The sequence below is a fragment of the Lindgomyces ingoldianus genome (assembly GCF_010093535.1).
Source record: "Lindgomyces ingoldianus strain ATCC 200398 unplaced genomic scaffold BDR25scaffold_47, whole genome shotgun sequence".
Lineage (NCBI taxonomy): Eukaryota > Fungi > Ascomycota > Dothideomycetes > Pleosporales > Lindgomycetaceae > Lindgomyces > Lindgomyces ingoldianus.
Window position 1 is genome coordinate 91,929 of NW_022985208.1, and position 15,852 is coordinate 107,780.

The 15,852-nt window shown below is 49.3% G+C and overlaps 6 protein-coding genes across 6 annotated transcripts; 4 read left to right on the plus strand and 2 right to left on the minus strand.

The window, feature by feature from the left end:
- Positions 1–169: 169 nt before the first annotated feature.
- On the plus strand, positions 170–2,559 carry BDR25DRAFT_346750 (uncharacterized protein). Its single transcript, XM_033694181.1, has 2 exons — positions 170–709; positions 934–2,559. Exons 1-2 carry the CDS (start codon positions 335–337, stop codon positions 2,203–2,205), a joined length of 1,647 nt encoding a protein of 548 aa, XP_033541074.1. The 5' UTR covers positions 170–334; the 3' UTR covers positions 2,206–2,559.
- Positions 2,560–3,206: 647 nt separating this feature from the next.
- Positions 3,207–4,232, minus strand: BDR25DRAFT_381343 (uncharacterized protein; the record flags this gene model as incomplete). Its single annotated transcript, XM_033697710.1, has 2 exons — positions 3,207–3,912; positions 4,036–4,232. The coding sequence occupies 2 exons, from the start codon at positions 4,230–4,232 to the stop codon at positions 3,207–3,209; spliced, it is 903 nt and encodes a 300-aa protein (XP_033541075.1).
- Positions 4,233–4,449: 217 nt separating this feature from the next.
- BDR25DRAFT_296851 (FAD/NAD(P)-binding domain-containing protein) lies at positions 4,450–6,480 on the minus strand. Its single transcript, XM_033688962.1, has 2 exons — positions 4,712–6,480; positions 4,450–4,659 (listed from the first exon to the last, which is right to left on the minus strand). Exons 1-2 carry the CDS (start codon positions 6,396–6,398, stop codon positions 4,514–4,516), a joined length of 1,833 nt encoding a protein of 610 aa, XP_033541076.1. The 5' UTR covers positions 6,399–6,480; the 3' UTR covers positions 4,450–4,513.
- A 670-nt stretch (positions 6,481–7,150) lies between these two features.
- BDR25DRAFT_346753 (uncharacterized protein) lies at positions 7,151–9,609 on the plus strand. The gene is made up of 2 exons (XM_033694182.1): positions 7,151–8,225; positions 8,281–9,609. Exons 1-2 carry the CDS (start codon positions 7,257–7,259, stop codon positions 9,571–9,573), a joined length of 2,262 nt encoding a protein of 753 aa, XP_033541077.1. The 5' UTR covers positions 7,151–7,256; the 3' UTR covers positions 9,574–9,609.
- A 618-nt stretch (positions 9,610–10,227) lies between these two features.
- Positions 10,228–10,922, plus strand: BDR25DRAFT_97443 (uncharacterized protein). Its single transcript, XM_033699323.1, has one exon. The coding sequence runs from the start codon at positions 10,387–10,389 to the stop codon at positions 10,729–10,731; it is 345 nt and encodes a 114-aa protein (XP_033541078.1). The 5' UTR covers positions 10,228–10,386; the 3' UTR covers positions 10,732–10,922.
- A 741-nt stretch (positions 10,923–11,663) lies between these two features.
- BDR25DRAFT_307261 (uncharacterized protein) lies at positions 11,664–12,405 on the plus strand. Its single transcript, XM_033690807.1, has 2 exons — positions 11,664–11,804; positions 11,866–12,405. Exons 1-2 carry the CDS (start codon positions 11,743–11,745, stop codon positions 12,134–12,136), a joined length of 333 nt encoding a protein of 110 aa, XP_033541079.1. The 5' UTR covers positions 11,664–11,742; the 3' UTR covers positions 12,137–12,405.
- Positions 12,406–15,852: the final 3,447 nt, after the last annotated feature.

Here is a 15,852-nt window from a genome sequence, read left to right on the forward strand (position 1 = left end):
GGCATCTGAGGCATCTGGATGAGCATAGTGGCGGCTAGCGACGAACACGGCCTAGTACTCCTCCCAGCCCCCGTCGCACAGCCGCGGGTTCCTTGGCCGACGGTTGACGCATGACCAGCTTGGCGCCTGTTGATAAGAACAGCTCCTCCAAGCTATCCGTCGGCAGCTCTCCCTCACTCTCCTCCCCCAACATCTCCTCCCCCAACATCTCCTCCCCCTCTCCCGTCATCGCTACCGTGTCTTTCCATTACATCTTCTTCTTTTCCCACTGCTGACCCTCCCTTCCCCCCGTTTTCTTTGTTTCTCACACCCGAGAGAGCTCGTATCCGCCACTATGAGGTACGGTGCCCCCCTCTCGCTGCTGGCGGCGCTGGCGACAGCCTCACCTGTCATGAACGTGGGTACGATCCATAACGACGCTGCCCCTGTTTTCTCCTCGACTCAGGCAAAGGAGATCCCCAACTCGTACATGGTCGTGTTCAAGAAGCACCTCAAGCACGAGGACGCCAAGAGTCATCACAACTGGGTGCAGAGCATCCACACGGCGAGCCAGAACGAGCGCATGGAGCTCCGGAAGCGCTCGCAGTTCCCTGTCACGACCGACATATTCGAGGGTCTTAAGCATACATATAACATTGTCGGTAGTCTGATGGGCTACTCTGGCCACTTCGACGACGAGACTATCGAGCAGATCCGGAGGCACCCTGATGTGAGTATACCCTATTTCATTACGGTACGGCCTCAGAGCGTCGGCATCGGGCACTTGCGGGTGTTCGCATTGTCGCACTCCTCGTCTCGAGTCGCGGTGTTATCTCCGTAGGCAACTCCGCCAAGCCGCCACCTCCGCGCAATCGCTGTGCCATCGCACGTGATATTACGCCATCCAGGTACTGCACGAGACCATACAAAAGCTAACATTGTGTGCGATGATAGGTCGATTATATCGAGAAGGACTCTGAGGTCCACACCATGGATGGCAAGGAGTCCTATGAGACAGAGAAGAACGCGCCTTGGGGTCTCGCCCGTATCTCGCATCGTGACAGCCTGAGCTTCGGAACGTGGAATAAGTACCTATACTCTGCCGATGGCGGCGAGGGCGTCGATGTCTATGTCATCGACACTGGCACCAACACCAAGCACGTTGACTTCGAGGGTCGCGCCCACTGGGGCAAGACCATCCCCGCCAACGACGCCGATGAGGATGGTAATGGTCACGGCACCCACTGCTCCGGGACGGTTGCTGGCAAGAAGTACGGTGTCGCCAAGAAGGCCAACGTCTACGCCGTCAAGGTGCTCCGCTCCAATGGCTCTGGCACCATGTCGGATGTCGTCAAGGGTGTCGAATACGCTGTCCAGGCACACAACGAGGCTGTGGAAGCCGCCAAGAAGGGTAAGAAGAAAGGCTTCAAGGGCAGCGCCGCGAACATGAGCTTGGGAGGTGGCAAGTCCACCACCCTCGACTTGGCTGTTAATGCTGCTGTTGACGCTGGTATTCACTTCGCCGTCGCCGCCGGTAATGACAACGCCGACTCGTGCAACTACTCCCCCGCTGCTGCTGAGAACGCCGTCACTGTCGGTGCCTCCACCCTTCTTGACGAGCGTGCGTACTTCTCCAACTACGGAAAGTGCAACGACATCTTTGCCCCAGGTCTTAATATCCTCTCCACTTGGATTGGATCTGAACACGCAACCAACACTATCTCCGGCACTTCTATGGCTTCTCCTCACATTGCTGGTCTTTTGGCCTACTTGCTCTCTCTTCAACCCGCCAAGGACTCTGCCTACGCAGTCGCCGACATCACCCCCAAGAAGCTTAAAGCTAATTTGATCTCCATCGCCACCGAGGGCGCCCTATCTGATGTCCCCAGCAACACCAAGAACATCCTCGCCTGGAACGGCGGTGGCTCCTCCAACTACACTGACATTATCAGCAGGGGTGGCTACGCTGCCTCCAAGTCCATCCAGGAGGAAGAGGATGACGTCATCACCATCACCATCCCCTCCCTCTCCAAGTTTGAGGAGGAGGCTTCGGCTGAGTGGGAGAAGGCCATCGAATCATCTTTCGGCCGCAAGGTCACCAAGAGCGGATCCCGTCTCCAGGGCAAGATCGAAAAGCTTGCAGCTGAGATCGAGGACTTCGTCACCGACGAGATGGAGGAGCTGATGCAGGAGGTCATGGAGCGTGTGGAGTCTGCTCGCGAGTAAAGCACCTCGCATCACGTATTTGCAATCTGCTTGTGCTTGTGCTCTGGCTATGGTGTGGTACTGGGAGCGTCGATACCCTGCTATCTTCGCATTTGTGCATATTGAGGGAAGCTAGTCATTATACACAGATATTACCGCTTCGTAGCATGTGTCTTATCATCGGTTGATTGATCGGCTGACTGGCATGGCTTGGCTTGGGATTGGGCGCTGGATCACAATTGAGGCATTTCATACATGTATTTCTTTTCTTTGTGAGGATTCATTTCCGTGTGGAAGTCGTAGTGATCTCTGAAGCATCTCCCGGATAAATAGAAAGGCGGAGAAGCATTGGTAAATGAATCTCTGTTTCTCTCCATGACTATAGTCCCCATTATGAAGTGATCATGCCGTTAGTTGCCAGCCGAAGTTTAAGGGTGCGATGCAACATTGATTGGGGCGCGCGATTAGTGATATAGCGCTTAATAATCCGAATACAACTGCTGCAAAAAGTGTGTGGCCACCAGGTTGATGAACCCCACCTTCAATTCACCGATGTGTTCAAAGTTGTTCTAGGTACAGTACATGCAAACATAGGGCTCAAATCCACTTGGAGATAGAATATTCCTATCTAAGTAGAGTTCGCACAATCCTTTGTTGCAGGTGGAAACCTTGTCATGTCTCTTAATATTTGAGTACTTGCTTCCACGGTGTAGTATATGCAATGTAACTTCAAGTTTGCAATGCAAGTGAATTTCTCCTTTAATTCTACTCAACATATTACATCACTATCTACCCAAACTCAAGCATTTATCACACTTATACCAAGATAGTAACGATTTAACAGACTGGCTATTCCTTGCCCAACACTCCTTCCACAAGTATTTCCATTCTAGCCTCTTCCTGCTTTTCCTTACGCGGCAAGTTTAACCTCGATAACTTCAATGCCAAGGATAGGTTCAGAATAGAGAGTCAAGCGAAGCTAGCGAGTTAGCACCCGACCATCATCTCGCTACCAAGAAATCTCAAACTACATTCGCATCCTCCAAACGCGCCCATGCGCCCCATCTGACAAAGCCAGGTACACATCTGTTCATAACTTCCCACACACCCTCATCAAGCATAGGTTCCGGACGATCTTCCAAGGCATCCAACACAACATCTTTCAGACCTCGATCTTCGTCATTAGTAGATGTAAACACTTCCCAAATGATGTCAACAAAATTAACGCTCTCGTAATAATTATGCAACAACAGCGAAAATCTATCGCGTGCAAGATCTTGGAGCGAAGGAATTCCATACTTCCCCGCAATTGCGTAGATCTTTGCGTGCGGGATTAGATGGGTTGGGTTAAGTTCGACGCGTTGTCTATTGAGACCATAGCATTTCAGGAAGTCGTGGAAGCTATGGGGGCAATGCGTTGTGCTGGATACTATTTTGAGGGTATTCTCGGAGGACTTTGTGAGGGATTGTTTGGGTGCGAATGCGTAGAGTTCGAGCAGAGCTGTTACGAGGTCACGGAGATCGACTACAGAGGTGTTGGATGGTGTTATCAAGAGCGAGTAGTCGTCGACAAGGTCTAAGAGTGATAGACAATGTGGGTAGTTTGGAGGGGGTACTCGCGTTCTATTGTTGTGTGAGGATGGTGGCGGGATCTCGTAGTCAGCGTTGTAGAGGAATTGTATGGCGTTGTGGACTTCGCGGGGATCGTCATTAAGCCTGATTTCAGACCTGCTGCTCGAGTTCATTTGCTAGAGTGTAGCCTTAGCCTCTCAGTCCTAGTTCTAGCGGGCTAAGAATTACATGTACAGTTCGCTCAACTAATTCTTCAATGTATTCTGATTGCGAACATACGATGGCTTTCTGGAGTTACCAGTAAAAGCCTCCGCAGATGATTGTGAGGTCGGAAATTTTCTCGTCGATGCCGGTGCTGCAAAGGCTAAATTAGCTACAGGGCTCCACTTTGAGAAAGGCCAGTAGAAGTTTACTCTTTGATGTGTTTGATGAGCATGATTGAGGGAGCTTGCTGAGTTCAGCTCAGTATCTTCCATTCTTGTTGTACGCGCAAAGGCCGAGGAATGCGGTTAAGACCTGGCAACACGAGAGAACCTAGGAATGCGATGTAGGAGATAAGGTATTGGGAAACAACTCTTTTGAAACACTAGGACAGCCCGAAGCTGCAATATATTTTGTTAGAATTAAGGTATGATATTGTGGCGTGCGGAGGTTACGGGAGAAGTAGGTTTAGGAACTAACTACAGGTGGATTCACAATTGTCCTCTTAATTGACTTAAGACACCCTCAAGGCTACAATCTCTACGATAAAGCATTGTTAGACATTAAAGGGGTCATCATAACCATTGCGCCCGTAAACAGGAATGGGGCTCTCGTTCAGCATCGCGCGAATGCTCAACGCGATAAACCGGGAACAGTACCTTGCATGCCCAAGAGTACCACCGTGATACCAAAGCCCGGGATCTACTCCATTATTAGTTTCTTCATATGTGATAGAGTTTCGTCCACAACTCACGCCCATTTGGTTTGAAGGCTCCTATCAATTCCCCTTCTTCGTCGACTCCCCAGAAATCATTTACCTGCTGCGCAACATCCTCACCAAAGAATTGCCGAACGACTCTCGTCATGCTTCTCTCAAATCCGGTCGCAAACACAATAAGGTCTGCGGGAAGCTCCTCTCCGTCCTCGAATTTTAACCCATTGGGCGTGTACCTGACAGGCAAAGCATCTGTTTTAATCTTGATCAAACCATCTGCAATTTTCTTCGAAGCCCCGACATCCATATAATGACCACCCATTCTCTCGTAAATATAATGGGTGATGTCGCCGTACCTCTCCAACTTGAAGCCAGATGCTTCAAGTGCATCGAACCGCTCTGGTTCCTCGCGAGCAGCTGCGTGTAAGCAAGTGAGAGCGAGTAGTCGGCTGATCGAAAGCGGGTTGGAGAAGCTCATGCGGTCTGCGTAATCAGTACTGACATTTTCATTGTATAGAAGCTCTTGGACTCTTTGGTAATATTCGTACGGGAGGACGTAGGTTGGAGATCGTTGAACCATGGTCACAGAGGCGAGTCCAGCCACGAGCATATCTTCTGCGACATCATGCGCGGTGTTTGCGGTGCCGACTACAATGCCATTCTTTTCCTTAAAGCTTGAAGGATCTGTGTATTCAGCAGAGTGCAGGACTGTTCCTTTGAAATGATCGCGATCCGGATAGTCTGGCATCACTGCAATCTGGCCTCCAGCTCCAACGGCGAGAATAACATAAGATGAGCTGATTTCGTGATGCGAACCATCTCGCTGAACTTGGAGTGTCCATCGCCTGGACGTATGGTCCCATTTACCGCACAAAAGTCTAGTTGAAAGCCAAATGTTAATATTGTAAGTCTTTACCCAGTCCTTGTAGCCTTGTGCCAAGTCGTCTTTGGTCAACCACTCTTGGTAATGAGAAGGGAAGGTGCGGTTAAACGGCAGATGGGAATACTGGCGGATAGTATGAAGTCTGGCCGATCCATACCGGAGTTTCCAATTGTCGCCTACTTCTTGATTTTTCTCCATCACTACGTAGGATATGTCTAGCGCTTTCATTCTGCCAGCAACACTCAAGCCTGCTTGCCCTCCACCGACAATTACAACATCAAAACTGGATGGATTGTCCTCGCCGTTTGCGGTACAGTTTGCATTTAGCGTAGACATCGTCCTATTAAAGGGTTGCTCGCAAGCTCGAAGTTTGTCGACATCGTTTTCCCCGTCTAGTTGCTCAAGTATTGTCCTTATTACCCATATCTTCCAGGTCCCAGATGAGGCAGGCACGAGCGAAAAAATCCCACTACATGTCGTCCTGGGAGTTGAAGCAGTCTTGAAAGTGAAAGGAGCATCCACCCAAGATGCCAGCTCTCCGATCCGAACTATATTCGCACTTTGGATCTTCAATTCGAAAGATGTCGGGCTCCTTCTGTTGCATACTTCTCGCCATACAGGAATGATGCAGGCAGGGGAATAGAGGGTTCGCAAGGTCCCAGTCAAAGCGAAAGAATCCCTCCACAATGCCTCTTGGGCCAAGTTGCTCTCGTTCAGACCTTCGAGATTTAAGGGAATCGATGAAGCTACCAATTTAGGATCTGTATCCAACGGCATATTGATGCTCGGCAAGGAACCAGGAAGGCTCGAGACAGGCACTTGATGGACAGAAGATTTTGGCATTATGTTGCAGAAGATAAATATTTTGATAAAATGACTAGGGGCATTAGGATGAGAGGGAAAAATAATAGGCGCTTGGAGGAAGCATATCTCAGCCAGTGTTCATCAGCCGAGATCGCGTCTATTTGAACCGGGATGGTGCGGGGTGCGATGGCAATGGGGGTCATCAAACCTCACGCTAAGGAGCACTTTCCTGTGATTCTGGCAATTGCGCTGTAAGATGGCGGCCACATCTTGGAGGATGGGTGAAAGGGAGCTTGCGGGGGTGCAAGAAAATGAGGATCAGATCGAATTAAGCTTTCGCGCCAAGATCATTGCAGGTAGTAAGAGGAAGGTACAGTTAATGAAAGATGGGAAGTACAGCTGCAGGAGGTATTGAAAAAAATGTCAGTCTTCATAGACGTCTTGGTCCAGGTTCTAACGAAGGGAAAGTTGGTTATTTGAGGTCGCGTGCCATCGACGAAATTGTTATCGTCAGCCCAACTCAACAACCTTCCCAGCGATTGGCTGGGAGTGCTCCTTAGGAAAACTCGTCCCACGCAACGCCAACTTGTATTCTAGGAGTCCACACAGTGGTTTAACAACATTCTCTGTTCTAAACTGGGGCCTCCATCTAAATTCGTATCATGGAACCAAATGTGGGGTGCGTCGGAAGTGCGCTCGGCCTTAAGCCACAGTGCCACACTCGGTGTCCGAACGCATGGACACTTGAACCCCAGCTTCCTTTCCGTGTTAAGGCTGCCACTCCATACATTACCGTTTGCCCTTAGAGTGGGGCACGCTCTGTTTATCGAGGTATGTGAACCTCCTTACAGTCTCATCCCCAACACGCACCTCGATCGTCCGTGAAACGCTCGCCTGATGGCCTCTCCATTACCTTCGTCCTCCTCGATCGCAACGTCGCCCGAGTCGTCAGGGCCAGTCGCGCCGAATCCTTCTATTCAAAAGAGCTTCTCTTGCGTTCTATGCGCTTCACGGAAGGTCAAATGCGACAAGAGCCCCGGTGGTTGTGGAAACTGCACGAAAGCCCGCGTCAAATGCATATACAAGACACCTCCGCCTCCACGGAGGAGGAAAAAGGGCGTCCGGGAGATTGATGTCCATGCTAGGTTGCGACTGTACGAAGACGCGCTGCGGAAGTTGGGTGTCGAACCCGCCGACCTGGAAAGGGAAGAGCTTCACAAACTGCAGGTTCGAAGGGCATCCTTGGTGGAGAACACCTTCTTTGAAGAAGATGCAGAAAGGGCTCAACATGGACGTAGAAACTCGGATGCAGGTGTTCTCATCTCAGGAGACGGAAAGTCAAGATATCTAGAGAACCAGCTGTGGACAAGCTTGAGGGGAGAGTTTCGAGACTCAAAGGAGCTTTTAGAGGAATCTTCCGAAGAGGAGGATTTCCAGGACTCGAGCGGTTCATCGCCCGTAGCATTCTCAAATGACGGAAGCAATCTACTCTTTGGTATTGCAAAGTCGGCAACGAACCTTCGCCATGCTCATCCCCAGCCCGTACAAGTCTTCAAACTCTGGCAGACATACCTTGACAACATCAACCCTCTCGTCAAGGTGTTTCACACGCCCACAGTTCAGCAACAAATTCTTAATTCCAGTGGGAACCTGGATGAAATTCCAAAAAACATCGAAGCCTTACTGTTTGGCATATATTGTATCTCTCTTGGGTCAATCGGAGACGCCGAATGCGACGCGATCATGGGCGAGCCCAAGGCCATTGTCACTCAACGATTCCGGTCAGCCGCCCAGCATGCTTTAATCAATGCCAACTTCCTCAAATCTTCCGACCTGATGGTTCTCCAGGCATTCGTTCTGTTTCTAGTAAGCACACCCCTTCCTTTTACTTCTCATCCCACAGGCGCTGACAGTAATCTAGCTCTCTCTGCAAAACTACGATGCTCGCGTCATCTTCATACTCACAGGAATAGCAGGCCGAATTGGCCAACGACTAGGCCTCCATCGAGATGGCGAAATACTCGGACTCCCTCCCTTTGAAGTTGAAATGCGAAGGCGCTTGTGGTGGCAGATTATGTTCCTCGAAGGTTTCGCCGAAAAGCTGGCCGGTACTGGAAGCAAAATCTTCATGGGAGACACCAAGATGCCTTCGAATCTGAACGACAGTGATCTTTTCCAAGGCATGAAGGAAATACCCAAGGAGCATGAAGGAGCAACCGAAATGATGCACTTCCTTATCAGATGCCATGGTGGACAATTCTTAAAACGTGCGGCTACTATCGGCACACCTTTGCACAACTTCGATGGCGCCTGGAACAGGTTGAGCTCTCCTTCAATAAACGTTGCTGCGAAGGACAAAGCCATTGATGAACTCGAGGCGATGCTCCACCACAAATTCCTCCAGTATTGCGATCGCTCCATCCCGTGGCACTTCATGTGCTCTTACCTCGTAAAGGCCCTTATTTGTATGATGCGGTTCATGGCCCATAATTCGGAAGTATCTACTAATGGGACATCTAAGATGGCCCAGGCTGAAAGGGATGTGCTGTTCAACATCTCCCTTGAAGTATGCTCATTCCAAATTCTGGCGTATACAACCAAGGAGATGCAAGGCTTCCTGTGGCATGTCAACATGCACTTCCAATGGAAGGCGTTAATCTACCTGATCTCGGAGCTCCGCTACCGCACTGAGGCTCCCCTAGCGGACGATGCATGGAAAAAGGTCCAAATGGTATTTGACTTTCATCCTAACTTTAATAAAGAGGTGTCAAAGAGAGCACTCCCTATCGCCATCGGCAATTTAACGCTCAAGGCATGGGATGCATATTTGACAGCGCGCGGAATGCCGGAAGGAGGTGAACCATATTTCATCCAGGTCCTTCGGTCCCAACGGATGAAGGCTAAGTCCTCGAGAACGCCTTCTGAGCAGTCGGAGCTCCCTCCGACTCAGTATCCTGCAAGTACATCTCTCGATGATGGGATGAACTTGCCTCCCGAGAGTGTTACTCAGAAAGTTGACCCTCTCCAGTCTTTCCAGTGGAATCCTGAGCTTGCCGCCAGCCTTGATATCTCTCCTGTTATTCCTGACCTACCTCCTCTCGATCCGGATCAGATGAATTGGTCGGCTTGGGAAAATCTGCTGGTGGACTTCTCGATGCAGGATGCGACTGCACCGTTCTCAGCCGCCAATGGCTTTGGCTTTGCAGGCCAGTGAAATCCCATTCACCATCATATTAACCGTCGAAAGTCCACAAATAATACAAATGTTCTACACTCTAACTCTCCGCTTAGCTCAACAACGTCGGTGTCAAGTTAGAACATACTACCGGCTTGAACGGTCATTTCTAGCAAGCAAAGGTGCACCTTAATGCCTGTATTAGAACTTCCCCTGCTTTCAAAGAGAGGGTTCTCTTTGCGTACAGTCATCACTCACTACCTTGGTTCAGGAGTAACCCCTCAATTAACCACTAGACAGTGTAAACCGCCTGTGAATCTATTACCAAATGCAAACAAACCGAATCGTCTCGGAACCCTTCGATTATTCGAGTCCCAGCTTTTCTGAGTTTCCACGAAGACTTAACGCCGCCAAATCTGCTAGAGCTACCTTCATCTCCACAACAACCCATTCAATTTTCTGCAACCACAATGACTGACGCTTCTTGCTGGCGCTTGCTGGCCTCCACCACAGGGTGTGCGATCCACTAATCATATTTCCTGATCCCGCTATTCGTCCAAGGCTCACCACTGGCGATTACTACGACTTCATCATTACCTGCCACAACAGTACCTACCAAGTCCACAAAGCAGTCGGCTATCCTCGTTGGGCGCTCTTCGCAAGACAATCTTGTTCACGGTTGGAAAGCCATGCCAAACTCGATAGTTTTCAACAATTCACCTGACCCATATTTGAGAAATCAGATGATTATATGGTCGACTTATCGGTTGATGAACCGGCGATCGCCAAGCTCATTGTTTGAATATCGATCGAGCTGAATATGACCCCCCTTTCCCTACCTAAGCTCACTGGATGCCTACTCGTCCCAATAACGGGCACTACTACAAGTATTCGTACAGCCGCACCGAAAACCGGTCCCCCTACTATCGGCTATGTTTTTGCTCGCATCATGTTTGTGGGGACATATGTGCATATAACCACAAAGGATGTATCTGTAAGCAATGTTGCCTGTCACCACGGGTTCCTGAAAACACCAGGAAACTCCTCACGCGCGGGAAGGTATATGAAATTGCGGGTAAATATGATATTGATGGCTTGAAGGATCTCAGTATAGAGAAGTTTGGTACTACCTGCGAGCATTTCTGGAGTGACGCCAAGTTTTCTGTCGCTCCCGACCAGGCCTTCTGCACCACCTAGAAAACAACAAGATACTTCGGGACATCGTGTACAACACCCTCTCCGGCCATTGCAAACTGATCAAGAAGGCGGAGGTCAAGGCGCTGATGATCAAGTTCAATGACCTAGCATTTGGCTTGCTCATGTAAGACTTGAACAGTGCGGCTGGTAAGCAGACATGGTCACTTACTGCCATTGTCGTCGACTTCCCCTCACTCATTATTCTGCTATCCATTTTGATGAGGCCGTGCGCCAGTGTATTCTCTACTCTTGTGGAGCAGGAAGAGGAAGGATATAATTCTATGAATTTTCCTGCTAGAATTAGAGAAAGGCAAGAGAGAGTTCACATGTCCTACCAAAATCAGACTCTATTTTGAGCGCCACTCACCAAACTTGCCGTGTTCACGTCCCACGTGTCCCCCGAACTGTAGTTCTTCAGTTGCCAAGAGCCTTCGAGCTGGACGCGTTGTCGGAAACCCGGTCATAGGAACGCCACCTCCCAACCCATGGTGAATTGTTCCGAGTCCGCCCTTATGAAATCCCACATGCTTCCCCGAACTTTAGTTCTTCCGATGCCAAGATTCTACGAACAAGACAAACCCTGATCTCGCACATGGTCGGAAACCCGGGTAATAGAAACGCCACTTCCCGCCCCATGGGGAATTCTACCGGGCCTGCATCTCGCAATTCTTACAACCTTAGATGAACACGAATGAAATCCTCGTCGAGAATTAATTTCATCGGGCATTCCTCTGCACATTTTCTGTACAATGTGCAACAAGCCTTCGTGTTGGATATTGAGATATTAAAGAGTGTTGGGTTCTTATGAGCCGAGATGCTAGGGTAGCGTGGAACGATCACGTGAAATAGAGACCAGGTGGCCCATTAGATTGCACAGATGGCACGACAATATAAGTATAAGGTGTGGGTGAGAGACATATATGAATGCTTAGCTTCGTCTCCCAACTTCGACTCATCTTTCTGACACAAGCTACGCTGGATTATCGGCCTACGAACAATATCACACTCATCATGAAGACCACCTTTGTTGCCTTGGCACTGGTTGCTAGCCTCGTCACCGCAAACCCTATTGTGTAAGATAGTCAAATCAATCTCGCATGTTTAGTAGAAGATATACTAACGAGGTAAATATAGCCCAACTGCTACTCCAGTGCCAACCCAATTCGACACCCGCTACGCCTGCGAAGTCTCCACGGACTGCGCCGTCGTCAATCGCGGTAACTGCTGTGGTTACTATCCCGTCTGCGCCAATTCTAAAGCTGTGTTCACAAAAGCCGATGCTTGTCCAAATGGAGGAGTAAGCGTATGCGGGTGGCCGGAGATTTCGAGCTGTGGGTGTATGAGGGGCTTGTGTGTTGCAGTGCATAGTGGGGCGAGAGGGGTTGGGCCAATTGTGGACACGTAGAGGCTGGGTCTATCTGGGTTTGAACTGAAGTCTGTGTTCACTCTACCCGTCCTCTGTTTCCAGGAAGAGTTCCAGAGGATGGGATCGTTTCTCCTACTATTCCACAAGGGCTGATGTCCTAAAGGAGGGGGGGATGCAGCAGTTCTTCTTGTACACTTCTATGTCCTTCTAAATGTAAAAGCGCATTTGGCTTCTGTAGGCGTTCACTCTGTGATGACTAGGCTAGTACGGATTAGCAGTTTATACTATCTTTTCAGCCGCATTGGACAGCGTTTGATCCCCAAAGCAAAATAAAATTTTATCTAACTTCACCACACGCCCACCTCAAGAAACTCTCTCCAATCCCACCAGAAATTAAAGACATCCTCTTGCAAGAATAACGAAACAGGTAAGGATGGGCGTGGGCACTCTATCTAGCGGAACAGTTCGCCTTTCTGTTCGCAATCTGCTTGGTAGAAGCGAAACCATAAATCTAATTCTTTCTATGGATTCTAACCGAATAGCATCTACACCGACTTTATCATCGCTTGCGGCGGTGAAGAATACAAAGTACACAAGGTCATTCTGGCTCAGGTAGGAATACTTTGCGAGAACAGGCGACTCGATGCAGAAAGTCATGTCCAGAGGCGAGAATCTCAAGATTTAACCAATTGATAGAAGAAAAACGTCGATAAGACCATCTTTCCAGTTGAGCAGAAAGACCCCGTGAGGGCCTTCATCTACGGATCTGACTATTACTCTCCCTCCACCAAAGAGAGCGAAGCAGAAATCAATCTCCCCTGTGAAGAGCCAATCAGCGTCACCTAAAGTGGCAATGACACCCTAAAAGGGAGCGAAGCACACCACTCCACGGAGAGAACTACTGGCACTTGTGTAGAATTCTGGACAATGAGGGCCATTAGCAATATCAGAAATATGTAGAGAGGTGCGAGCATCGGTTCGGAGTCTGATACAGTCTTTGGATTCGTAGTCGAACGTTAGGTGACCATTTCGAGGCGAATCGGTGACATCGGCTTCGGCCTGAGAATCGAAGAAAGACGGCAGCGTTGTGTGCGAGGTGGTGATGACGGCATGTTAAGGGCCTTCGTCTCACTGCGCAGTTGGAAGCTAATACCTTGATATCCGTGGATCTAGCAAATGCCATATCGAAGCACGAGCGAGTATAGTCCTGTAGAATTGTAATCGCTCCCTTTACTCTCTCAATACTGGGAACATCCACCACCCCTACGCACTCGCACGCAACACTTACATCTCGCAACTATTTCAAGTCACATTTCAGGGTGCGTCGTACCATACGCGCAGTAAATCTATAGTCACGGTGTATAACAGTGAAAATGTCAATATACCAATAACCGCCGAGCTGTCGGTGACGGCACTCTAGCCGTAGGCGAACAATGTCTTGTGGCTGAAACAGAATATTTCATTTCGCAGATGGGCCTGCTCCTTGACGATGAAGTGGTACGCGATGAGGGCTTACTGGTCGTTCTCTAGGGCATCAGCAATGTGATCACCACACCCCAAATTCTGTCACTCCATCCGCGCTTTTTTTTCGGTTGGCCGGGATGAACATTGATGGCCTTTGTAAGCGATCCTCTGCCGCCAATATTCTCATGCTCTCCAGTGATGACAGCAGATTGTCTCAGACGACAGTCAGACGGGGCGTCGATGAGTAGGAATCGGACCTATGGTCTATGGTTGATAACACGGAGGTTTATGACGTGAACTTTGACGATTGGGAGTGCTAGATAGGCGGTGAGTCCGGTGTGGCCGTGCTAGAAGAAGCGTTGGAAGTCATTCCCCTTTTATCAAGCAACCGAGCGGGGAGGCGGTATGATATCGGTCTTGGTCAAGGGGTATGTATGGACAGAGGTGGGACGCAAGGGAGAACTTCCCTCCCTGCGTCTTTCCATAGTGCTTGAGACTGTATTAGCTGTTCATATGGATCTGGCAACGGCAATTATAGAGCATCTCCCATCTCTCAAGCTGCTAGAGGCAATAGGGTGTTTTTAATTTAGCACAGAAGCAGCCTTACGCTTAGGAGGCTGTTATAGTTTATAGTACTTTCTGAAGTGCTTTCGATATGTCCCTTGGGGGGCTGGCCGAGATCTTGAGCTTTTTAGGGAGTAGCTGCAGCTCTGGTGCTACTCTTGCGGAATTGTCGAACGAGGCCGCCTCCCTGTTGGCTCCCTGCTCTGTATTTCGTTTCTTCAACTCGTCGATTGAATTTAGCTAGATTGTAATCGCTCTTGTTGAGCGGAGACTTGTACAGGAAGCGTGCCATCAGATCCACCCCAAGATCCTCTTTACCCTCAGAAATGATGGGAGGGTTCGAAAGGCATTTAGGATCCTGTGTTTTGCTGCACTCTCTAGGGCGCCGTTGGGTATTTTGAGGGATCCTCCAAGGAACTATAGGTGCCGTTCTGCTTCTATGCAAAGACTGGGAGGGGTGGTAATAGGGTATACGTTGAGGGGAGGAGGTATCTTGCGCTTCGGAATCCGTGAAGAAGAATCTGTTGCCATACTCGCAGCGTCAGCAAATACCCTAGAGCACTCGTGTCTTCGTGCACTGCTAAGGACTGCACCGTCCGTTTCTTAGGAATCTAGAAAGGAGCATTCGGAAGGATACCTATTCTTATGGGGCTGATAAAGGCGACAGTATTATATATAGTGTTTTATGTATCAAACGTGCTCTTAGAATCTGTGGTAGTACTATTAGTGGGTTAGCGAGTGTGTGCTGTTTAGGGGTCTGCGAAAACTCGCTCTCGTCACCACAGTGAAATTTGACAGCCAACAAATATCCATCTCTTGCCATAAAAACTGCCGCCCCAGAAGTTGCCGAGCTAGTTTACCCTGATAAATACCTCACCGTACCTGGCTGATTCTTATAGGCCACTCTCCAAACCCTTGCCTCTTCTCAAATTGCTAGCTGAGCTCTAGCTGATGATCTACGAATGCGCTTTGTGAGATCTCTCTGGCCTTCGCTAGTGGTGGGTTAGGTATATCCCCGGCCGTCTGGCGGGAACCTTTCACTATCGGAGAAGAGGTTTCGCTGCGATCAACTCGCTACCGCTAGTCTCCAAGCAGCCCTTCAAAGACATAACGTGGTTGATATTCGAGGTCAACACACCCTTCACTTTGAACTATTATCTACAGGGTTGATACTATGGCCCTCCATATCTCCAGAAATTAGGAGCTCGGTGATCCCAGGATTACAACATTGAAGTCACTCTCCTTACCTTCCAATTCCTCATACTAAAATATACGTCAGAACAGGCAAAATCAGTGAAAGCATCCATCTCTAGGCACAGAACGCCAATATTGCAGCTCGTACAACCACACGATTACAACGACTCTTGACTGTCCTCACCCGCAGCGAACTTCCAAGAGAGGCAGATAGGCCTACCGGTTAGTGAGTTGTGATTACATAAGCAAGTGCCTGTTGCTGTATTTCCTTTGACGTATTTGGAGGTTGACTAGCTTTATGTGACAGGCTCTTCAATTCCGCCGGAGTGCCCACAAAGCACTAAGAAGAATCTGGGCCGCGTTTATGATCTAGCGAGGCAACCTTACATATCTGGAAGCAGTTCTCTCGACATCAAAGGATCCCGCTGTACCTGTACAGATATGTTGCTCTATATGCATTCCTCGCGTCGGCTCCTTCCTAAACTAGCAAGGACGACCACCACCTCTCCTCGCACCATCACCACTTCCGAAAA

What these genes read in the sequence shown, in the direction of transcription:
- BDR25DRAFT_346753 (XM_033694182.1), top strand. Translation starts at nt 7,257, where the DNA reads ATGGCCTCTCCATTACCTTCGTCCTCCTCGATCGCAACGTCGCCCGAG. An exon ending in AGGCATTCGTTCTGTTTCTA is followed by an intron (nt 8,226 to 8,280) that starts GTAAGCACACCC and finishes ACAGTAATCTAG; the next exon opens with CTCTCTCTGCAAAACTACGA.
- BDR25DRAFT_97443 (XM_033699323.1), top strand. Translation starts at nt 10,387, where the DNA reads ATGCCTACTCGTCCCAATAACGGGCACTACTACAAGTATTCGTACAGC.
- BDR25DRAFT_346750 (XM_033694181.1), top strand. Translation starts at nt 335, where the DNA reads ATGAGGTACGGTGCCCCCCTCTCGCTGCTGGCGGCGCTGGCGACAGCC. An exon ending in AGATCCGGAGGCACCCTGAT is followed by an intron (nt 710 to 933) that starts GTGAGTATACCC and finishes GTGCGATGATAG; the next exon opens with GTCGATTATATCGAGAAGGA.
- BDR25DRAFT_307261 (XM_033690807.1), top strand. Translation starts at nt 11,743, where the DNA reads ATGAAGACCACCTTTGTTGCCTTGGCACTGGTTGCTAGCCTCGTCACC. An exon ending in GTCACCGCAAACCCTATTGT is followed by an intron (nt 11,805 to 11,865) that starts GTAAGATAGTCA and finishes AGGTAAATATAG; the next exon opens with CCCAACTGCTACTCCAGTGC.
- BDR25DRAFT_296851 (XM_033688962.1), bottom strand. Translation starts at nt 6,398, where the DNA reads ATGCCAAAATCTTCTGTCCATCAAGTGCCTGTCTCGAGCCTTCCTGGT. An exon ending in AGCCTTCAAACCAAATGGGC is followed by an intron (nt 4,660 to 4,711) that starts GTGAGTTGTGGA and finishes ATAATGGAGTAG; the next exon opens with ATCCCGGGCTTTGGTATCAC.